The 22,957-nt window shown below is 48.1% G+C and overlaps 4 protein-coding genes across 5 annotated transcripts; 3 read left to right on the top strand and 1 right to left on the bottom strand.

Moving 5' to 3' along the window:
• The first annotated feature begins 139 nt into the window (after window positions 1–139).
• LOC101784986 (benzoate--CoA ligase, peroxisomal) lies at window positions 140–2,299 on the top strand. The gene has a single exon (XM_004985796.3). The coding sequence runs from the start codon at window positions 231–233 to the stop codon at window positions 1,965–1,967; it is 1,737 nt and encodes a 578-aa protein (XP_004985853.1). The 5' UTR covers window positions 140–230; the 3' UTR covers window positions 1,968–2,299.
• Window positions 2,300–5,953: 3,654 nt separating this feature from the next.
• On the top strand, window positions 5,954–6,769 carry LOC101784585 (defensin SD2). Its single transcript, XM_004985795.1, has 2 exons — window positions 5,954–6,154; window positions 6,259–6,769. Exons 1-2 carry the CDS (start codon window positions 6,091–6,093, stop codon window positions 6,438–6,440), a joined length of 246 nt encoding a protein of 81 aa, XP_004985852.1. The 5' UTR covers window positions 5,954–6,090; the 3' UTR covers window positions 6,441–6,769.
• A 5,100-nt stretch (window positions 6,770–11,869) lies between these two features.
• On the top strand, window positions 11,870–15,746 carry LOC101784185 (probable adenylate kinase 1, chloroplastic). Its single transcript, XM_004985794.4, has 4 exons — window positions 11,870–12,336; window positions 13,106–13,246; window positions 14,458–14,730; window positions 15,223–15,746. Exons 1-4 carry the CDS (start codon window positions 12,016–12,018, stop codon window positions 15,364–15,366), a joined length of 879 nt encoding a protein of 292 aa, XP_004985851.1. The 5' UTR covers window positions 11,870–12,015; the 3' UTR covers window positions 15,367–15,746.
• A 329-nt stretch (window positions 15,747–16,075) lies between these two features.
• On the bottom strand, window positions 16,076–22,459 carry LOC101783521 (epidermal growth factor receptor substrate 15). 2 transcript variants are annotated; one of them, XM_004985792.4, is made up of 13 exons: window positions 22,159–22,459; window positions 20,786–22,019; window positions 20,355–20,573; window positions 20,037–20,254; window positions 19,252–19,323; window positions 19,078–19,149; window positions 18,747–18,845; window positions 18,517–18,588; window positions 18,338–18,452; window positions 18,113–18,181; window positions 17,228–17,534; window positions 16,975–17,086; window positions 16,076–16,879 (listed from the first exon to the last, which is right to left on the bottom strand). In XM_004985792.4, the coding sequence occupies exons 1-13, from the start codon at window positions 22,285–22,287 to the stop codon at window positions 16,460–16,462; spliced, it is 3,138 nt and encodes a 1,045-aa protein (XP_004985849.1). In that variant the 5' UTR covers window positions 22,288–22,459; the 3' UTR covers window positions 16,076–16,459. The 2 variants fall into 2 exon arrangements, with proteins under 2 accessions (XP_004985849.1, XP_004985850.1); XM_004985793.4 differs by having other exon boundaries at window positions 20,037–20,251.
• Window positions 22,460–22,957: the final 498 nt, after the last annotated feature.

Below are 22,957 nucleotides of genomic sequence, written 5' to 3'. Positions count from 1 at the left end.
CCCCTGCCCCCGACCTCCGAGCCGCTCCGTTTTCTCCCAAACAATTTTGTACACCCCTGGCGCCCCTGCTGGGTCCACCGTCCGACGCAGCTCACACTGCCCGCGAGCCCTATATATAGATCCACCTCGGCCGTCCCTGCAGCTCACTCACCTCACCCATAACATCCTCGCACCAGCAGCACTAGTGCTCCTTCATCTCTGCTAACTCAACTAAGGCTGATCGATCGACCATGAACCAGCTCCCGAAGCGCCCGGCCAACTACGTGCCGCTGAGCCCCGTCGGGTTCCTGCCGCGCGCCAATGCCGTCTACGGCGACCGCTTGTCGGTCATCTACGGCCGCGTCCGCTTCACCTGGAGCGAGACGTACCGCCGCTGCCGCAGCTTCGCCTCCGCGCTCCTCGCGCTCGGCATCCGCAGGGGCGACGTCGTCTCCGTGCTCGCGCCCAACGTCCCGGCCATGTACGAGATGCACTTCGCCGTGCCCATGGCCGGCGCGGTGCTCAACACCATCAACACCCGCCTCGACGCCAACGCCGTCGCCACCATCCTGCGCCACTCCGAGGCCAAGCTCTTCTTCGTCGACTACGACTGCGTGCGCCTCGCCGGCGACGCGCTCCGCCTCCTCGCCGCCGAAGCCGGCAGGCATGTCCCGCTCGTCGCCGTCATCGACGACATCGACGCGCCCACCGGGGTCCGACTCGGCGAGCTCGAGTACGAGGGCCTGGTCGCGCACGGTGACGCGGAAGCCGAGCTCCCGCCGCTCGCCGACGAGTGGGACGCCGTCACGCTCAACTACACGTCCGGCACCACGTCGGCGCCCAAGGGGGTCGTTTACAGCCACCGCGGCGCGTACCTGAGCACCACCAGCCTGCTGCTGCAGTGGGGGGTGGGCACCGAGCCCGTCTACCTGTGGACGCTCCCCATGTTCCACTGCAACGGCTGGACCTTCACGTGGGGCATGGCGGCGCGCGGCGGCGTCAACGTCTGCATCCGCGACGCGCGCGCCGCGGACATCTACCGCGCCATCGCGCGCCACCGCGTCACCCACATGTGCTGCGCGCCCGTCGTCTTCAGCATCCTTCTCGAGGGCGACGACGCCACCAGCAGCAAGCGGCAGCTCGAGGCCCCGGTCCACGTCCTCACCGGCGGCGCCCCGCCGCCGGCCGCGCTGCTGGAGCGCGTCGAGCGGATCGGCTTCCGCGTCACGCACGCCTACGGCCTCACGGAGGCGACGGGGCCCGCGCTCGCGTGCGAGTGGCGGGACCAGTGGGACCGCCTGCCGCTCCCGGAGCGCGCGCGCCTCAAGGCGCGCCAGGGGGTCAGCGTCCTGTCCCTCGCCGACGCCGACGTCAAGAACGCCGACACCATGGCCAGCGTGCCGCGCGACGGGAAGACCTTGGGGGAGATCGTGCTCCGCGGCAGCAGCGTCATGAAGGGCTACCTCAACAACCCCAAGGCCAACGAGGAGGCCTTCAGGGGCGGCTGGTTCCTGACGGGCGACGTCGGCGTCGTGCACGAGGACGGGTACATCGAGATCAAGGACAGGTCCAAGGACGTGATCATTAGCGGGGGAGAAAACATTTGCAGTAAGGAGGTGGAGGAGGTGCTGTTCCGGCACCCGGCCGTGGCGGACGCGGCGGTGGTCGCCATGCCGCACCCGCGCTGGGGCGAGACGCCGTGCGCCTTCGTCGTGGCCAGGGACAAGGCCGCCCGCGTCTCTGAGGACGATGTGCTCGCGTTCTGCAGCAAGCGCATGGCGCGCTTCATGGTGCCTAAGAAGGTGGTGGTCATGGAAGCCCTACCCAGAAATGGACTCGGAAAGGTCGAGAAGGTCAAGCTCCGGGAGGTGGCACGTAAACTGGCGCCAACAGTGACGGCGCAGAAGCCCAAGGGGAAGACGACGACGGTCGGCGGGCGCCGCGACGAGCAGCAGGTGGCGCACGTCATGGCCGTCTCGAGGCTATAGCCCAACACTGCGCGCGGTGACTGGGGTGCTACGCTTCTTTTTGCCAATGTTGCTGAACTGGTGATGATAAGTCAGTTGATGGTTGGTAAAAAAGAAGGATTTTGGAACTATTCGCGTCAAAGTTCCAGGAATAAGAATGGCGTAGTTTAGTGTTTAGACTTTTTATGTGCAGTGAAGGGGTAGGGATGGATGGGGTATATCACTGCGCACACATTTGTTCTTTTGTTTTTCCTTCCTTTTCTCTTTGCGCTTTCAAACTTATGTGCACATTGTAAAGTATATGATATGAAAATGTGAAGGAAATAAAATTTTGTGATACGTGTCTAAATCCCCATCTTTTCCTCTCTTGTTGTGAATCAGGTGGTAGAGAACTAGTAGTGATTGAAAGTAGTACCCTCGCTCTATATGAAATCCAGTGGCAATGATTGAAAATGGAATGACACGTTTCCCGTGGTTCAAGCATTTCTCGTGCATTTAGAAATATTCATCCATCTCTTTCTAATGAGTTTACGGAGAATCTGTGCCCACTATTCATGTGTGTGTTCTCATGCTCTTGTATTGTGTTGGCAACTACATAGCAATTTAGCATTACGAGAGGGAAAGCATTCAACCGCCAGTAACATAAAACCAGTACCAGTGCCGTATCCCATTCCCATGATAGTCTATCTTGAGAAATAGAGCAAACAAGCATAGTATGCACCGAATTGTGCTTTACTAGTTCAACAATAACTAGAGTTCTCTGAAGAAAACTGAAGCCAAAACCATCTTCAGTTTGCATAAATTTGTTTTTAGCTGGGTATGGACAAACTGCCCTGGTATCTCCTTTCATTCAGTGGGAACCTTGTAAAGCTTAAACAGTGACAGTCCCTATCGGTCCTAAAGAGAACAAATTGCTGAAACGGTGACAGTCTCTATCGATCATACAGAACACATAATTTGCCATTTGAGGGGACATCCGGCTGATCCACACACTGCAGTGCAGAGAGTATCTCTGTTTAGCTCAGGAGCTGACCATCGGGGCGGAACGCTCCAAACGTCTCCAGTCCAAACACAATACGCATAGAGAAGATGCAGCACGAGAACACCCGCGGGAAAGGGAAAAAAAAAAAAACTAGGCGTGTCTCTCAACAACACGTTTTGCGTGTTTCAAATTCAAATTTCTGCAGAATTGAATTTTGTAATGCCCATCCATCCATCTACTCTTTCTGGACGCTTGCGATGAAAACGAGAGCACCGGCCGATGCAAAATGGCGGCGTGCTTAACGTTTCGCCTGACGTAGGGCAGGAAAAACAAAGCAGGTGGCAGCGGTGGCTCCCTTCCCAAGCGCTCGGAATATTCTGCGCCGTGGCGTGTCTTTGGCCAAGTGAATGAATGAAGAAGAAAAAGAAAACATAGTTTTTTTTTATTCTGCTCCCAAATCAGGACCTGCTCGTGGTGCTCCTCTTCCAGCACGAAATTGGCGTGAACCATCATCCGCGAGCGAGCCTGGATGAAATTCTTTTTAATCGTCAACACGTCTACATGCAGTTACAAAAAAAAAAAACTCGTCTACATGTGGCGTACGTTCGTTCGATTCCTGGCGACTACGCGAAGAAAAAAACGCCGGTTTTGCTCAGAAGAAGGGCTACGGCACGTCGTGCGGACCACCAACTGTTTCTGCCGTGCACCGGCTGCTTCTGTTCGTGGTTTGCGGGTTGCAGCTCGGCTGCCTCTCGTGCACTAGCTGTCTGGCTACCGTACGTGAGCACCAGTAAATGATACAGGCCTTATTTAATTGCTAAAGTTGGGAGGTGCCAAATTACTGTTATAGCACTGTAGCACACTGTAACGTTTCGTTTGTATTTGAGAATTATTGTCCAAACATTGACTAATTAGGCTTAAAAGATTCGTCTCGCAAAGTACAACAAAACTGTGCAATTAGTTTTTAATTTCTTCTACATTTAGTACTCCATGCATGCACCGCAAGTTTGATGTGATAGGGAATCTTCTTTTTGGGTGAAGTAAACAATCGGCAAGTCGGCATGCTTCTCGGCTCGCCAAAGTTTCTTCCAGACATGTTGCGACATGCGGTGCTGTCTGTACCATGCAGTTCTGTCGCACATCCCAAAAAAAAAAGCAAGATGACATTGTGGTCTCCGGCGTCCCTGCGAAATGGACTTGCTGGGCCAAACCGGGCAACCGAGGGAGCAAGATGAGGGAGGGAAAGGAAAGCTTTGTGAGGACGGGCCGGCGACCATCTGCCGGGACCGACCCGGCGCGAAAAATATCTTCCGCGAAGTTGCCCCGCCTTGTCTTGCGGATCGCGTTGCGCGGCGGGGGTGCCTCTCCTTTGCCCGTGGCAGCGACGTGCCCGGCAGCGTGTCGCGGACAGCGATCCCGTCGCCGGTGGCCGGCACCGCGTGCGCACCCCCGCACAGTTTCGGCACGGTTTCGCGGCGTTCGGCCTCGCGATCGCGCCACGAAAACGACGGTTTTTGTTGAGTGAGACCACCGTCGTTTTTTTTCAGCCACAGTTTCGTTGCCTATTCAAATGCTGAATTTTGGGTGCCGTCGAAAGCTGCTGCTGCCGGAGGGCGACTCAGGTCATAAAACGTGTTTTGGAGGTTACGGAGAACGGACTTGAATAGAATTGACCTTTACTTTGGGTGCTCGTACGTTGCTGGTAATGCTGATGCAGTTTCATGAACATTGCTGCACGGTTCCGTTTGACTGACCGTACTACCACATCGGTACAGCCGTCTAGGTCTGTGAGGCTATTTGGTGGGCTGCTTCTAGTAAGGGTCCAACTAGTTCTCGGCTTTAAAGATGGGCTCAATTAAATGGACCCAGTGGGCTAATAATGGACCAAGATAAAGCCCAGGGAAAGTGCGCCCACCCAGTGGGCTAATCGCACCTTTTCTTCAGAGTGCACACGCTCTGCCTGCAAAGCAGACATGTTTGATGCTTCTCAGCTTCTGACGAGGAAAGAAGACAGCACGCAATGTCCTGTTGCTAACGGAATCACTTCGGAACGTGGTGAACATGGCGTTTGAAGCAAAGGGAAGAAAAAGGCTTCACAAATGTCAGACTGATGGTGCGGTTTGAAACGCTGGAAATTACCAGCAAAAAAAAAGAGAGAGAAAGCTAATGCGTTGCGCTACATGTATCCTTGCTTTATTCCGTAAATCTCTGAACGCTTCACTTGTCTCTCTTTTCTCGTCCGAACCTGAGTGACGATCCACAGCATCCACCCGATGGATCGACGAAGATCGGATCAGCGGGCTCCTTTATTTGACAGACTGCGCCGACGCGAATAAAACAACTATACATTTTCTGATCGGTGTCGCAAACTTTTTTACTTTCTGAAAGAAATGCACCAGCTGCAGATTCCCTGCAAAGGAAAAAAGGAAAGTGCCGACAGCATATCAGCGAGAGGCACCACGGTTAACGAACGCACACGCGTGACGCGATGAGAAAAGAAACCGCATGAGTTTTGCATGAACAAGCCCGTCGACGACTTGCAAAAGATCAGAACGCTTGCTCGTTAGTACTTGCGAATCGAACAAGATCGCCTGGCCTTGGGGCTCAAGACATAGAGCTATTTCGGTTGGATTTATAAGCCGGTTGAAAAGTTGAAACGGCTGATTTGCTGTGAGAGAAAAGCACTGTTCGGTAACTGATAAGCTGAAATGAAGAGAGCGGTTAACACTATTAGTAGCATGATGCTAACGTGCAGTGCTGGACACTGCTCCGTGCTCACAGGCATCGCCCAGCTCTGGAACGCTCCAGCCGGCACCGACTCCCAGCTTTTACGATGTCTCGTTGCGACCTAAACGGCAGGGTGCTTAGTCTTTACACGTACGCGCCTCGCTGCACGCCCGTGGACGCGCGCGGGGCCCCACGTGGACGGCGTTCATGTTGCTTTCCTTGCACCTGGTTGCTTTACTCGCGTCACGCCTCGCATCTTGTGCTGTGTGGCACACACTACCAGCAGTCTACCACGGCCATCACTAGCAGCTCGTGTGTCCGGCTCTCGCTATATAAGGTAGGACAGCCACACCCCAGCTCGCTCCACAAGTAGCCTCCCTTCATCTCCATTCCTGAGATCATCACTGGTGGAAGAAAGAATCAAGCAAGCTCGCAATGGAGCTCTCTCGCAAGCTCTTCTCGGCCGTCCTCCTCGTCCTGCTGCTGCTCGTGGCCACAGGTACGTCCCGGCTCTGCTATAGATCTTCTGAACTGAATTCGGAGTGGCTGATCTGAGATGAGATGACACTGCATGCTAATTCGTTTCTGTTACGCCTTCACCAGAGGTCGGAGGTCCGGTGGGCGTGGCGGAGGCGCGTACGTGCCTGTCGCAGAGCCACAAGTTCCGGGGACCCTGCGTGCGCAGGGCCAACTGCGCCAACGTCTGCAGGACCGAGGGCTTCCCGGACGGCAAGTGCCGGGGCTTACGCCGCCGCTGCTTCTGCACCACGCACTGCCGTGAGTGAGCTAGCTGGCTGCCGCCCGTGCGTGCCCGGCGCGAGATGCATGATGGCCGGGCCATGCATATGGCTAGCTCACTAGCTGCCGCCGCCCTTTTCCAACCCTCGTGTCACCAGGCGCAGTTCATGAATAAAGAGCGTGTGTGTTTTGGACTTTTGGCTAGTCCTGGTGTAAGAAATCCATCGTCTCGTTAATCCAGCTAGCCCGGCCTTCTGATTTGTTCTGCCGGTGTCAGCGTGTCTGTGTGTCTTATTTACCTTTGTTCAACAAGGTTTATATCGGTCCTCGGTGTGTTAAGATCTAATAAAGGATTCAAAGGTTCGAATCATCCCAATCAAAGACATGCATAGCTAGAAAACAAGGATATATCACTGCAAGCTGATGCATGTGTCCTACAAATATCACTGATATCCACGGGCACACAGGTCACACGGGCACACATGCTAGCTGCTTTTGGCTGGTGGCAAGCATGATGCGTGCGCAGGGCGCAGCGCAGTGTGCCAGTGTGTGCGCGTGCCACGCACTCTAGGTGCGAGCCGACACGCGGAGCTCTGCATGGATGCACGACGCACAGGTTATCACCAGTTGCTTCGCATCGCGTGCTGGTAGCTAGGTGCTCGTCTTCTCACGGGGAGAGAGCGGACGAACGCGGAGGAAAAGGAAAGGGAAAAGATGAGCGAGCACTGCTTTGCCTCCCAGTGCTGCATCTAGTTAACAGAAGACGCGGTGCACGATTTCCCCAGAGGCTTCTGAAACCGCACAAGCCCTTTCGTCGTCTGTCTTGTGTAGCCGAGGAAGCACAGCTACAAGGCCACATGTCGCCGTCGCCGGTGCCTATGGCGCCATGCCTGGTCCTTGATCCCAATGGGATAACCGAAGAGGGGCACACGACTCTACTCGACCCGACAGGCGAGCGCGTCACGTGCGATATCAAGCCGTTGGGGGAGCAACATGAGGTTTTCGCTCACATGGAAATTAAAGGGTGGATACCCTCCTCGGATCGAAACGATTTCCGCACCTTCCTCTACGATCCTATGACTTCGGACAAAATCGAGCTGCCACCCTTTGCTCACCACTTGCCCAGAGTATTCCAGTGTGCTTTGTCCGACAAGCCTACCAACATTGGGTGCATAGTGGTTATTCTTCATCCAAACGGACGATGCTTTTGGTACTGCCGTATCGGTGGGCCGAATGAGTGGAACAAGTACGACTATGACGTGGGGAGCCAGCAATACGACACAAAAGGGCTGGTTTGGGAGAAGATAGTTATAAGAAACCTTACATCATGCAAGGGCAAGTTCTATTTTCCCATTTCAGGCGTTAAGCATGGTATCATTGAGTTCAACCCGAGCCCAGTAACCCGTATCGTGACGATGCGTGGCATGCCTAGGGGTTACAATGCTGATGCTTGCTTTTTCGAGTTAGATGAGGAACCCTATCAGTTCTTTGCATTCAAGGGCGCATCAAGCATTACTGGTATCACCCTTTACAAAGATAGACTTGGTAAAGCAACGGTTCATCGAGATAGATGAAATCGGTGATCGAGCCTTGTTGTTGTCTGGTTATGGTGGAGGATGTTGTCCTGCTGCGAGAGATTTGCATTGGAGCCAAACTGCGTTTACTGGATTAGGCCACATGACAATTCAATGCATATATTCGACATAGTGGAGAACACGCAGAGAGTATGCTATCATCCTTCAGGAGATCTTCCAAGCTATCCTCAAAAGCATTTTGGCTGCTTCCTAGCAATTAGTTAAATCGTAAACCAGGAAGGACAAGCAACAGAAATGTATCGATTAGTGTCTTCAAATCATTTATCTCTTATATTTTATTGTGGATTTTGCCTCCTGTAATTTGCTTATGGATGTATATTTATAAATATTTTAGCATCTACCTTCTCTGACGTTTAGTTGTTGGTAAAAAGAAATGCATGCATACAACTTTTATTTTACGAAACAATAGTTTGCATATAACTTGGTCGATGAGGACTAGGTTCCTTTTTGGTGATTTCTGTCCCAAGTCCCATTGCGCTGCGAGCGGTGGATTTTCATGCAAAGGTCTGAGGTAGATACACCAACAACAAGAATTCACATCAGAATCTCCGAGCAAACCAGCAAAGTCTGTTGAGTCCAAGTAGGTCTGCAATTAATTAACCTACGGCGGCATCTCTGAGCATAGATTCGGCAAACTACCTGTTACGCCGTCTCGCAACACCTACTAAGAGAACAATGTAGCGAGACGGTGGCTGAGGGGATGTATATTTACTTATCTCCATGCATTAGGGTTTGCTGTTGGGTGTCAGTGGTTAGCGACAAGCTGCCGGTGGTCCTCGGCGTCCGGGCTCACGTACGGATGCATGGCGAGCATTGAACGGGGTTGCGACGACCTGCTCGCCTGCTCGCGTGGACAAGCATGTGTAGGTGGTGGCCTAGGCGGGGCGCTGGGTAGGGAGGTGACGAGCAAAAATCCTCGTCTGATGAGGAGTAACTAGTAGCTAATAAGACTTGAATAGTGTGCGCACCTATTGTTTATCTGGTAGTAGTAACTAGTATAATACGCGCACCAGCAGTTGAACTAGCTATCTACTTCGATATTTGGACTATTTGTTTGGTACCAGTAAATAGTAAGTGAAGTTTTAGTCTATGTTTCAATAAAACAAATGCTGTTACATTTGGAGAAGGTTTATCATGTCTAATTTGTATTTTGCATCAGCCGTGCCCGTACGTATGGTACGTGCAAACCCTAGCATGATCCTACGACCCTCGGCTCGATTATATAAGAATACCTATTCCATCCACAATCCACAACGAAGCCACCTACCTGCAACAAATTCATACTTTTCCACCGGAACTCGAGCGCTCGAGACATCCCATCAGGATTAGTTAATTGTTTTGGGCACTAGCTAGCAATGGTCGAGAGGACACCAAGCACACCGACACACGCGTAACTGGTCTCATGTATATTCTGTATATGCTTGACGTTAACTTTTCTCTACAGGAGTTATAGCGGGCCTTAGTTAACTGGACCTGCGATATTTGCAGGATGAATGGTTAGTTCATGCAAACCTATATCAAAAATCATGATGCGATGCATCAGGTAGAGGTTGCTGCACAAGGCGGTGGTAGCTAGCAGGGTGGTGCTGGACAAGGTGGAGGTGGGATAGCAAGACGGCGGCTGCCAGCAGGGCGGTGGTGGACAAGCAGGTGGAGGTGGTGGCCAGGGCTGGGCAGGGAGCTCGTCTGACAATGAGTAACTAGTAGCTAATAAAAGTTGAATAATGTGTGCACACGTTGTTTGTCTACTAGTAGTAATTAGTATAATCCGCGAGCCTGCAGCTGAACTAGCTATCTACTTTGTTGTTTGGACTGTTTGTGTGTCTGATAGTAATGTTTTAGTCTATATTTTGATAAAACAAAGTTGTTGTATTTGGAGGTGGTTTATCTTGTCTTTTAGGTGAGAGGGCGGAGGAGGTGATGTGAATCATTCGTTTGCCGCGGTGGCTGCGGAGATCCAAACAGCCTGTCGATCACCTTTTAATCTAGAGATCCGATAACCCAGTTATTTATAATCTTTAATCCAACTATTGTCCAAATTTTTATAGTCTAATTACCATGCTGATAACTCCACCAATTCTTTGCATTCGATAAGTGCATTAATCATCATTGGTAACACTCTTTACAAGCATAGACTTTATGAGGCAAATAGTCATTGAGGTGAATGAAATCGATGATTGAGCCTTTCTGTGGTCTTGGTAAGTGGGTATGGTGGATGATATTGTCCTGCTAATAGGTTCGTATTGGAGCCAAACTTTGCCTACTGGATTAAGTGCAGTTCAATGTATATATCTTCCAAATATATCCTCAAAGGCGTTTTGGCTACTTCTTAGCAATTGAACTGTAAACAACTAGTTCTTCCAATAATATATCTTTAGCCTCCTGTAAATATCTTAGCAGCTACTTTTCTTAGTAAAAGGAGGTTTCTCGATGTTTATTTCTCCTGGTAGAAAAATCTTTTATGCCGCTTTCGTTTACACTATTTGCAAGTCACTTGGAGAATAAGAATCATGTTATTTTTATTTTGTCATGTCTCTCAAGTCTCGTTTTATCTATGTTATTATATTTACTAGTATTGTTGTTGTTTATTTTTATATCTCTACAGGTAAAAAAAAAAGAATTGGAGGCCGAACAAACGTCGTACGTCGGGGATCCTTGATCGCTCCTCCTTGACGCCTCCGAGCTATTCACAAAACCGATCGCCACGGCATCGAGTAGCGTCGACCCTTAGATCGAGTTGTGGCTACCCCGCGCGGACTGAATATGAAGCTGTGAGGAGGTTGCATTGGGACGGCCGGGCCCCGATGGCTACGTGGCCCTAGTGGCTAGGCCTCCATCATTCTCTTCCTTCCCCCTCTTGAGTGGCACAAGTCAGATCCGAGCTCATCTGACCTTGGTGGTGGCCTAGGGTGTGAGGAGGTTGGGACGGCCAGGCCCTGGCAGTTACGTGGCCACCGGTGCAACCGGCTTGAGGCCAGATCCGGCAACCAACGCAGACACGAGCACTGCGACAACCGGTTTGAGCGGAGACCTCGAGTGAGCGAGCCACTCATGAAGAAAGGCACAAGGAAGAAAAGGGAGGGAGGAGGAAGAGAGAGGAAGAAGAAAGCCATGAGCCTACTACCGCGTCATGTAATACCACCATCAAAACGAGCGAGGGAAAAAACAAAGGAGTTTAGAAGTTGAGTAATAGTTGAGAGACGTCGAGATGATTTTTTCCTAATATAAACCATGGCGCGAAAATTGAAATGGACCCGCGAGAAGAATATTCCCCAGGCTCGCTTCGGCAGTCGGCGCAACCGCAAGATGCGATTTGCGAAGCAAAGGCCCACTGGCGCGTGAAGAGTGAAGAACCTGAGGGCAAGTACATTGCTACACGTTAGCGGTCTCATAGGTTGTCTCATGCAGTGCCACGTAGGATTTTTGATGATGTGGAGGAGAGAGAGCGAGGAGAGAGAAAGAGGTCGTTGCTTCGCGAAACAACCACCTCATGAGCTAAATTGTAGGACTACGAGACAACTTAACAACCATTATACGAGTTATTGTTGCCATGCAACTCATAATATTTTATTTTTCTTATGCACAAATTGAGGAATTATATACCACTACCAGACAACTTATAAGATAATCCATTATACAGGTTACCTGTTAAATCGTCTCAAGATTACATATTAATGCATGAGATCGTCTATTAGACGACACCCATGTAATTGGCCTTACGTGCAGCGCGGTCGCGCGGACCGGCTGGCATGCGGCCACCAACGCGCCATGGACCCGTCCTACCCACGCGCCAGCTTCGCCCGCCGCATCGTCGCTACCGTCGAGTGGGACCGACCGATCCACCGTCTCAGCGTAGACACGTTCCACGCCTCCCGCCGCGAGCCCGCCCACCTTCTTCTCCAAGGCTCCCTCCTCCCCCTCTCCTCCCGTCGCATCTCCGCCGCGCGTACAAATACGCGGCCGAAACGGTCAGGGCCGAACCCTAAACCCCCGCCCTCCGCCCCCGCGCCTCGCTCCGCTCGATCCCATGGCGGCCGTGCAGAGGCTCCTCCGGGCAGCCGCCTCCGGTGGCGCGGCGACGGCGGTGGCCAGGAGGCGCATGGCGTCGCTGGCGCAGGAGCAGGCGCCTTCCGCGGCGGCGGCGCAGAAGGGATTCCCGTTCGCGGCGGAGAGGATGAGGGGGCTCCCGGCGGCGGAGAGGAACGTGCAGTGGGTGTTCCTGGGCTGCCCCGGCGTGGGCAAGGGCACCTACGCGAGCCGCCTCTCGCGCCTCCTCGGCGTGCCCCACATCGCAACCGGGGACCTTGTTCGTGACGAGCTCGCCTCCACCGGGCCCCTTGCTGCGCAGGTGAGACTGAGCCTCCTCTCCGTCTCTCGAGAGTCCAGATCGGCCTGTTTTGCGCTGCGCTGATCTGGATTTCGCTTTAGTCGAGTGGATCAGCGACAGGCTTGAGCTTATATAATTGGAGATTGTGGTTTCCTTTGGGCTCCGTAGTGCGGATCAGCAGCACAATTGTCGCGAAGTGGCCTTACTCTTAACCTTTTGGGTACAAATGGTTTCCAGATCGAGAGGGAGTGAAATTGGTGTTGGATCTGAACAGCACTGCTGGAATTTGTCTTGCCTAGTGATTGCTAATTGAGGCTTACATGAACAGTCTTGAGCTCAATATTGTTGCTGTATCTGAGCCTTTATTTTGAGCTGGGACATCAAACAACTTACGCACAAAACTAGTCTAGATAGAGCTGTTAGGGGTTTGTTGTTGCTTCCCTGGTGGCTGGTGCAATAATATTTAGTGATATGTGCTAATGTTACACATTGTCTATTCGTTTCTGTGTTCTAATTGGAGAGCTATAGCAATTCAGAAAAGAAACTTGCCCAAATACTTTAAGTTGCAGTTCAGCTGGAAGTGTGTGGCTACTTTTTACTCTAATTTTGCTGTGTTCAATTCATGTTAACTACTTGATTGTAAATACTCACCCTAGTGATTCTCCATTCACTACTTACCATATATTGGTAAATTCATATGTCACTGATTGCAAGCATGTATGGGTTGTTATCTGATTATCCTTTTATTTTTTTCGCTTTGGAAGTAATGTGGTCAGCTTTTCTCCTGCAGCTTGCTGAAATTGTTAATCAGGGGAAATTGGTTTCTGATGAGATTATCTTCAATCTATTGTCCAAAAGGCTCAAGAAAGGAGAAGACCAAGGAGAATCAGGATTTATTCTTGATGGTTTTCCACGAACAGTAAAACAAGCGGTGCGAATCTTTTACATGCCATGAGCAATTGCTTCTTATTTGTTCCTTTTAGTAACTATTGAACTCAATTGTTCTGATCACTCTTGACTCTTGAGTGCTCAATGTTTTCCTGCTGCTTGGTTATGCAACTAATATGATGCAGTACAAAATAGTTCATGTTTCTTGTCATGGCCATTGTCCGTGACAAGGTTAAATCCCACCAGGAGGATGGCCAGGTGGAATTGGTTAGGGATGAGAGTGTCTAGATCATAGACGAGAGGGATGAACACAGGAGGGCAACTGGATTGATTGTTTCTTGCTTTCCTTCGATTGACACCTCTCTCGTTGTGTAGAGAGGTTTACTTGATTGCTAAGAAGAGATCTAATCTACTCCTAACAAATCCATCTAGTAAAAACCAATCTAATCAACTAACTAATATTATCCATATGACCGCAAGTCCGCAACAATTCAACAATCCTATCTGCTGCACGTGATCTGGCCTATGGCCCTTAGATTAGATCACACCCATAAAATTTCTCTGCTTCCGTTGAGCCACTTTTTCTGGTATGTTCCTTTCAGTAATCATTGAACTCATTGATCTTATCACTCTTTGAATGCTTAATATTTTCTGCTGCTTGGTAGTGCTCTTGAATGCTTAATATTTCCTGCTGCTTGGTAGTGCTGTTAATAATGCAATACAATACCATCCAGATAGGTCAAACGTTTCTGCTCTCACTCAACCAGTGTGGCACTGTGATAGTCTGCATTCTTTTTGTCGAAAAAATTTGCTGCTTCTCTATATCTGTAGTAATATATCTAGAGGCATGATTGCATAACTACTGTGCTTAGTTTTTTCAAGTACAATGTTTGTGACTGTATGTCAGCTCTTGAGAACTGTTAGTCTTATTTCCTCTGTTCATTTTTTAGTAGTGTGTTGTTCATGTAACTTTTGTACACTGAGCGCATATATCTTTGACTAGTTGTTGGTCAAAATTTATGAACTTTGACTTTTTAAAATCCTATGTGGCTATGCCTACTGAAAATGAATGGAGTACTTTCTGATACAAATTTAAACACTTTGCAGCCATTGTTGCTATAATTCTATTTGAACTCATTGATACTGGTAGAATGTGTCATTAGCAGGCCTTACAAGATAAAATGCCATAGTCAGAGACTTGTTCATACATGCAGTTCATCACAGTTGTCTGAACTATTCCCTCTCCCCTTCCAGGAAATCCTTGATGGAGTTACGGACATCGATATGGTGGTTAATCTAAAACTGAGGGAAGATGTCTTAGTAGAGAAGTGCCTTGGCAGAAGGATTTGCAGCCAGTGTGGAAAGAACTTCAATGTGGCCTGCATTGATGTTAAGGGTGAAAATGGATTACCAGCAATCTACATGGCACCATTATTACCCCCAAATAACTGCATGTCGAAGATGACTACCCGAGCTGATGATACGGAAGAGGTGGTCAGAAACCGGCTTCGGATCTATAATGACATGGTATGGTTCTGTTTTTCAGTTCGTACTTGCTTATATCATTCACAAAATTTACACTGTATTATCATTAAGTGTTGAGTGTGCAGTTCTGGTTAGTATACTTTTCTGCAAGGTTTATATGCAGTTTATGCCCTTGAGATTGCTGTCATTTTGTTTTGTGGTATTTCAGTATTTCCATATCTGGATCTCAGTGTTTGTGTAAAATTTCACGACTTGAAACATTCTGCCGTGAGAGATGTTCAAACCTATATAATAGATATCTGTAGAGTTGTTGGCTTGCACGAGAGAAGATTTTAGTGTTTCCATGTTTTAGCATGTTCCATTTGGTTCCTGGAAGATATCATGTTTTAGCATGTTCCATTTGGTTCCTGGAAGTGGAAGATATGCTTTGCATTGTGTTGACTTTTTTCAACAATAGTATCGCTCTTGTAGGCGTGTTCAAACTAACTGAATTCATGCCTTCATACTTAACATTTGGTTTTATGAACTTTGCAGTCTCAACCTGTAGAAGATTTCTACCGCGACCAGGGGAAGCTCTTGGAATTTGACTTGCCTGGAGGGATCCCTGAATCTTGGCCAAAGCTGCTCCATGTTCTAAATCTTGAAGACCAAGAGGAGTTAAAGTTGGCTGCTGCATAGGTCTCATGGAGCAGACCATTGCATACTAGGAAAAATCGATACCGCAAATTTTTTGAATAATGGAAAAGAGCAAACTTACTCCATAATTTAGTTTCGCTGCGGAAGTTATTCTTTTTTGTCAGAAGCGAGCTTTTGGTTTTTGCCGGCATTTTGATTAGCCGGTACTATGTAACGGTAACGTTAGTTGTAAGCTGTTACCATTCATGTCCGGGGATCTAGTTTGGAGTGCATGAAGACATGCACTCCAAACTATTTATGTCCGGGGATCTAGTTTGGAGTGCATTTTGCTGCTATTTATAACAAAGTTGTAATAGCTGAAACACTCTTTCCTGTGTCGCGTGGCTTGATACATAAACTTTGGGTGACCAGTTTTTAGACGATGCTATCTAAAGCAACAGAGAACTAGGTGCCTGCTTTATTATAACAGACAGAAATCTCATGCCGATGTAACTGAATTACACGGCATACAGCATTAAGAGGTTTCCCTTTCAGGCAAAAAGCTGGCGCGTGTCAACCTGATGAACAGTAATGACTCTGAACTTCTGTGCAGATGCAGGTTGCAAGTATTGACACTTTTGAAGTAATAACAGGAGCTAAATTAGAAGGATAAAATATAGAAGCTACATTGCACCTGGGAGACTACAGGTGAAACAGTCACACACTGAAACTGATTCTAAAATGGCGTCAGGAGTAGAAACAAGGCATGTCAGATTATAAAGAACGTTTCCCAATTTACTCAAGGTCTTGAGCCAACATTGGCATACCATATAGTAGTATTATACAAAAGTATAATGAAGAAAATAAAAAAAAGGTTATCACGAGTACTCGTCCAATTCATATAAACAAAGACAAACTCGGTGTAATTTACAACTTACAAGATAAAGAGAAGGATTACAAAAAACAAAGATATAACCCAAACCTGTCCACTTTGTACGCGAGTTGGACCAGAAAATTGCACACAAGGCAAATGGTACAAATGTCAAGCAAAATGACTATCCATGGCATCAAAATGTCAGAGTTCGCTCAAAGAATCAGAACTTTGTATTGACAAATCAAATCACAAGACACAATCCCTATCAGAGCAGAAAGCATATCAGAACTTAGGGGGAGACCGGCTTCCAGATGCTTTAAAAGGTCCACTTGAACCGAATGGATCGGCATCATCAAAAGAGTCAAACCGGCCAAAATTCCGTGAGCTATTCCCTGCATCAAATCCTGACACAGTCTCGCCTTTGGAGCTGCTAATGGAGTCAAACCTGGAAAAACGACTTTCCTGTGGGAAGAATCCAGTGTCTTGGGATCTGAAGGAATCAAACCTCCCAAAGTTATAAGAGGAGCTATCATCACGGCTTTCACCGAATTTGGGTGAGAAACCAGATGTGTATGCAGGTGAACTTGGGACGGAATCATCAAAGAACGAACTTCTCTTCTTTCCAAATACACTAGCACCACTTGGCGAGCCTGCCTCAGACCCAAAGAAAGAGTTATGTGCGCCACCATGATGGTCAGTCTCCTGTATTAAGACAGTTCATCAGAAACAGGAAAGGGATAGACACACACCCACATACCAAAAAATTAAAGAAAGAAATAAGAAACTGCATAGCTTACAGTGTTCAGTGCAGTAGAACCCCAAACAGAGTCAGTATCTTGATCATCAAAGTTCCAGGAAGTTTCATCAGCAAACTTGTCTCCAAAAACAGATTCAGAACCACCATGATCACTGCGTCAAAATAATAATTGATGTTATTCACATATGGGATACAAATACGATTTACACTCTTCAGCATCTTTTTCAGAGACACTTAGGAAGCACCAAGGTAAACATCTATAACACACATAAACCAAAGGTGGAAACAAGTACCTGTAGCTTTCTCTTTTGCTGGGAGATGAGTCATGCATCCCAAAGCGGGAAGATTTAAATGGACTTCCTGAGGCACTCCTTCCAGCACTACCAGGGCTCCTCACAGAATCATCACCAAAATCATATCCTATTTCACTCTCAGCCACTCGGTCACCACCACTGTAACGTCTTTCATCCTTGATATGACCATTAGAAGATGCAACAGGGGACATATCATCCCCATCATCCCAAAGAGATGGTACTTTTGTATTTTCAGCAGAAACTGGGTTTTCATGTATCGTACCATTATCCTTAACAATACCAAACCCTGCTATGCCATATGATATGATCAGGAATACAGTAAGATTAAATTGGGAAAGCGAGGAAAAAACTTGCCCAGGTAGAAGACACAAATTAACAATAGATCATGTCATCAAAATCTATGTACAACACTATGTCCTAGCCACAGAAGGTTCACTAGAGGCACTGACTTGATATATCCAATGAAAAGGAACCCAAACAAGGAAAATGACAGGAAATGAATTTTATCTGCAATAGCTAACATTTGACAAATCATACTAAACTACACAATGTATCAGGCTTAGAAATAGTCGTGGTTGCTTATTTCAGGATATGACATTGCTGGTATCTGTTTACAGGTGTGGAAGACATGGCATCTTTCACAGATCAGGTACCAGTACGGATGTTATGCTAACATCCATTTGTAAATTAGTAAAGGCACAAACATTTTGTAAGCAGCAGCATGACAGACACTGTATTGAAAAACTGTGCACAACATGCAGAGTACTCTGATGTATAAACATGAATATGGCCAACTTTGAAAAGAAATCAAACTTCAGGTACGCTTGAGTAATAATAGAGAAGAATGAAATGGAAGTATTTAACCTTCATCCTCAAATTTATCCCAGTCTTCATCCCACTCGATGGTTCCCTCTTGTGGGCCAGGTTCCCAACCTAACAAATAAAGACAAGAGAATAAGTGATCAAAAGATGTGCAATGTTGTATACAGGGAGCAAAACAATACAGCCGCTAGCATTATAAAGACCACATGAAGTTGGAAAGTCAGGAATAATGAAATAGTAATTACAGGAAGATGGAAAGTCAGGTACCAGAAGGAAGCTCAACAGTAGCGGACGACTTGAATTGGAGTCCAAAGTGCTTGCACCGTTCACTAAGAGCTTTCTCCATCTCTTCTAATTGATGTTGGATTCGATCGGCTCGAACCTAGGAAAGGACCAGTGTTATTGAGAAATACAACAAAAGCATACCTAGCAAAGTTACAGCGTACCTGAAGCAAACCATCAACACTTCCGCCTTGTACCATTTTAACTAACGCATCATGCAGCTCAACTTTTCTCTCCTGAACAAAATAACATGGTCCAGTTTAAGACACAGAAATCCATCAAGAGGGAAGAGAACATAAATCAAGGGATGGAATGCAAATGAGGCTGATGATAAATACAAAAAAAAAACTATAGATGAAGAGATTTTTCTTTTGAGGTGCAGGAATGCAAATACCTGAACGTCACGAAATGCAGCTTCTTCAACTGCCAGTTTGGAAGCTAATTCTGCCACTTGCTTGTACTTCTCTTCATATTTCTTAGCCAATGATTCCACCTAAATTAAATTAACACCATAGGTTAGTTTGCTGGAAAACAAACAAAAGCTCAACTATGAATTTGTGTCTCCAAGCATTTAGCATTGAAAATAACTCAAATGAGCAATTGCATTTTGCGATGTTGGTCCACATCTTGAAAGAAGCAATGTTCTGTGATATTAATTTGTCTGCCTCCAAGAATTTATCATTAACTACAGCTCAAAAGGGGCTACTATAAGCAGTGATCTGTACCTCACGCTTATCAGAGGATGCCCTTTCTGTGATCTCATTCAGCCTATTGTCGCACCGACTTTTATACAAGACCTTCAAAATAAGGGAAATAAAGGAATTAAAAGAATGATAAAAGACAACTTTTAATGCCAATGATCAAATATCTAACTAAACTCAAATTGCAACTGTGCTTACAAGATCTTGCATCTTTGTGCGGTAGAACTCCAGTTTCTCTCTGGAGTCCAGGACCTGCTTCTCCACTTCAACCTTCAAAATGCAAAAGAGACAAAAGGTAAATGGTTTCGAATGTTTAAATTAGTAAAAGAGGAAAGCATTAAATGCGTTAAGCACATAAGCAATACCTGCCAGTACATACAGAATTGAAAACATAACTTGCATGGAGCAAATATTTGCAATGAGTGAACCGATTCAGAAACCTCTTACTACCATTTGAGAGGGAGTTGCTTGGCAACGAGCAAAAGGTTACCGAGAACAGCTAACTAAAGAAATGCGAAGAAATAGTCTCCGGAAAATATTCTGAGCAAGAGTATGAGCATATATTAATTAATATGATACACATGGAGTGGAAATTTGTTTGGGGCAAAATCACCACACCTTAATGGTTGTGTAATTAACTAATGTGATGGTGTGACACAAGTGCAAACTGATACGAACTAAATATGTACCTAATGACATTAAGCTCAGGTGTTGGTACCAAAAAAAGATCAAAAGTATAGCAGGCTTAGCCCTGGGTGCGTTAAAACAGCTTATTTATGGATTCACACTTCCATCCCTGATCACACCTATCGAAAGCACATGTATGCAGCTCTTTTAATGAATAATTTAGACCAGCTGAACTAATTTAAAGGTGCATCAGCTTGCTGAATTGATCAACAGAGTCAGCCTGATAAAAGTGGAACAGGAGTTGTAAACTGATGATCAACACAGACAATTGAGGAAAGAAGGATGGGTCCACATACCTTCTTAGGAGCATCCGCCACCTCCTGCACAGCTGTGTTCATTCCGCTTCTGTCATCTTTGCTTCCTTGAGTTACCACATGATTATCCATACCGGGCATGTGAGATCTTGGCTGCCCTGATCTGCTAGTGGCATCAGCCTGTGAATGCAAATGTGGTGGTAAGGGTGGCCGCACGCCACCAGTAGGCACACCAGGTACTCCAGGGCCTCTTTGTGCTGCTGACAACATAATTTAGCAAGTAAGCAATGGACCAACACAGGATGCCATATCACAATATGGTTATGGTAGCTGAGAAACAGACGAGAAGCCAAGCATTACCTTGATTCTGTTGCCATGATGGACCATTATATGCTGTTGAAGGCAAGCCTGTAGCTCGTAACAACGTCTCATCATGCCTAAGTGAGTCAGGAAGTGCCGGGGGCAGAGGAGTTCCAGCTCGGTGCCTCTCCATTAAATAAAGAGCAATGCAAAACTCTCTCAGAGAAAGCATGCCATCATTATCTTGATCAGACAAATCCCACACTTGCTTCAGGACCTCTGAATTGGTTAAAAGAATAAAACTTGCATTAGCTCATAGCTATGGTATTACGTACTATGAGATATGTTTCGCACATAAAAAAGAAAGAACCACAGCAACAGAAAAGGTGAAACAACAGTACAATAACATTGATTGAAACTAAAGTTGAAACAAAAAAAGTAATCAACAAATACAAAATTAGGGCAGTGAAAAGTTGGTGATAATATCCCACCTCTTGGAAGCCGCCAACTGAGGAACAGAGTACGAGCTTCTACGCCAGTTATTTTGCCATCTCTGTCCCTATCAACATCCCCAAAGACTTTCATGTACTTCTGGATGTCAGATTGACTAATTTTCGGCCACTGGGAAGCTGAATTAGAAACCCCAGCAGAAACAACAGGTGCAGCTGAAACAGGAAGATTGGGCTTGGTGATAGGCTGAGTCTGTTGAGGTTGGCTGCTACCTTGCAAAGAACCAAGCTGTCCAAGATTAGTCAGGTTCTGAGAGCCAGTTGGTGTGGACATAAAACTGGATGAGCTGGGAATCGAGCTTGTCTGAGGTGCAGGTGCAGATACGCTTGGCTTTGGCTGTGTAAGAGCAGAGAAGATGTCTGTGCTTGATCCTGAGCTACTGGCAGGGCCATTTCCAGACAGTACCAAAGCTTTTGAATCCTGAGGTGAAACAGCAATGTTGCTCTGCGGAGGCAATGGCGATGAGGACATTGCTTGCACCTGCTGTCCAGGAGCCATGCCCACTGATCCAGGCAATCCTAGGCCAAATCCACCTCGTGTTGTCTGTGAAGGAGCAACTCCTGGTGTAGCTTGCGGAATGCCTCCCGCTGAGGCGACATTACTACCGTGCCAACCGACAGATCCTCCCATGCCGCCTCCACCAAGTGGACCTTGATTGGTTCCAGGCGCTTGAGCTTGAAGTGATGATGCCAGAACTCCCACCTGAGGTGGCCGCATGAAACCAGTACTTGAAGGGGGCTGTTGATTAAATCCCATGTTAGGAGGCTGCGATTGCATTGCCCTTGGTCCGGCAAATTGAGTTGCCTGCAGAGCACCACCCTGACTTGCAGCCGGCATTATAGAATTGATCCCTTGGGGTCTTGGAGCAGCTCCAGGGTTCACCTGTGGCATGCTAACTTGAGTAGAAGTCGGGATCACGCCAGTCCCCTGGGGCCTTGGTGCGGCGGCAACCGCTCCAACCTGCCCTGGAGTTGGCGTCATCGCAGCACTCCCCTGCGGCCTAGCAGCCCCAGCCGCACCCATCTGTGGAGGAGCCTGTCCAGTGGCAATCTTCGGAGCTGGGATTCTAGCCGCGGCAGGACCATAGAGCGCCGACTGCACTATGTCGGGCGTGAGCTGACGCCCGCTCTGCGCCACGGTGACGAGGCGAAGCGCGTTGAAGAACTCCGGGCGGCCGAGGAAGCCAGTCTTGTTCTGATCGGCGTGCATCCATACCTGCGCGCATCCGAAAAACTCCAAGTCATTCGAATTCGCGGGGCGAGGGATCTACTACTATTTGCGGAGATCAAGCCTAAAATTGGGCGCTCGAAATGTGCAAATGCGCGAATTGGAGGGAGGGTTTAGGGGGGCGCACCTGGGCGAGGACTTGCTGCGGCAGATTGGCGCCCTGGAAGAAGGCGACGGCCTCCTGGCCGCTGATGCGGCCGTCCTGGTTCAAATCCGCGCGGCGGAAGTAGGCCTCGAAGGCCTCCATCCCCGCCATCTCCGGTATCAAGAGGGAGACCACGCCGGCGGGGGTGCGGCTGGGTGGATCTGCCGCGACGGGAGGCGGAGATCTCGTGGGGAGCGTGTCGCGGCGGGCGGCAGGAGCACGAGCCTCTTCTCCCTGTCGGTGTCGCGAGGGCAGTGGTTGGGTTCCTCCGGGTGTCGAGACGGTGAGCAGGTAAACTTCTCAATTATCCCCCTCGAGTTTTCAGCTTTTCCAAAATCCAAAAACACAAAAAAGGGTGTACATTTGAATCGTTGTGCTCGACGCCTGTGGTCTTCTTCAAAACCCATGCTATCCCAGGAGGAATTCCATTCCGTTGCTTTCAAAAATATTGTGTCAACTACAGTAAATTTATGAATGAAATAAATCCATCGTCACACATGTTCGTCGTGTGATGCCCCGGATCGGAGGAAGAAAGATAGCGAGAAATTAGTATTGGAGAGCGAATGAAGAGATCATATAGTATATGCCCTTGCACGGTGTCGCTTATAATGTTTGATTGGTTGCATGTAAATAGCTCAGCCATGCTCATCAGATGCAACCTGCTCGTGATTGGTTGTCCAAAGGCCTAGCCCGTGCGGTGCAAGAAGCCTCCTCCAACCCAGGCTCGGTAGATACGAGAGAAATCGGTGTTTCCGTGCGGCCTGGCTCGAGCGGGCGTAGC

This window comes from Setaria italica, chromosome IX (genome assembly GCF_000263155.2).
Source record: "Setaria italica strain Yugu1 chromosome IX, Setaria_italica_v2.0, whole genome shotgun sequence".
Taxonomy (NCBI): Eukaryota; Viridiplantae; Streptophyta; class Magnoliopsida; order Poales; family Poaceae; genus Setaria; species Setaria italica.
The sequence above is the reverse complement of the archived record's forward strand: the minus strand, read 5'-3'. Positions and strand labels throughout refer to the sequence as shown.

What these genes read in the sequence shown, in the direction of transcription:
- LOC101784986 (XM_004985796.3), top strand. Translation starts at nt 231, where the DNA reads ATGAACCAGCTCCCGAAGCGCCCGGCCAACTACGTGCCGCTGAGCCCC.
- LOC101784585 (XM_004985795.1), top strand. Translation starts at nt 6,091, where the DNA reads ATGGAGCTCTCTCGCAAGCTCTTCTCGGCCGTCCTCCTCGTCCTGCTG. An exon ending in GCTGCTGCTCGTGGCCACAG is followed by an intron (nt 6,155 to 6,258) that starts GTACGTCCCGGC and finishes CGCCTTCACCAG; the next exon opens with AGGTCGGAGGTCCGGTGGGC.
- LOC101784185 (XM_004985794.4), top strand. Translation starts at nt 12,016, where the DNA reads ATGGCGGCCGTGCAGAGGCTCCTCCGGGCAGCCGCCTCCGGTGGCGCG. An exon ending in CACGAACAGTAAAACAAGCG is followed by an intron (nt 13,247 to 14,457) that starts GTGCGAATCTTT and finishes CTCCCCTTCCAG; the next exon opens with GAAATCCTTGATGGAGTTAC. An exon ending in TTCGGATCTATAATGACATG is followed by an intron (nt 14,731 to 15,222) that starts GTATGGTTCTGT and finishes TGAACTTTGCAG; the next exon opens with TCTCAACCTGTAGAAGATTT.
- LOC101783521 (XM_004985792.4), bottom strand. Translation starts at nt 22,287, where the DNA reads ATGGCGGGGATGGAGGCCTTCGAGGCCTACTTCCGCCGCGCGGATTTG. An exon ending in CAGTTGGCGGCTTCCAAGAG is followed by an intron (nt 20,574 to 20,785) that starts GTGGGATATTAT and finishes TAACCAATTCAG; the next exon opens with AGGTCCTGAAGCAAGTGTGG. An exon ending in CTGCATTTCGTGACGTTCAG is followed by an intron (nt 18,589 to 18,746) that starts GTATTTGCATTC and finishes TATTTTGTTCAG; the next exon opens with GAGAGAAAAGTTGAGCTGCA.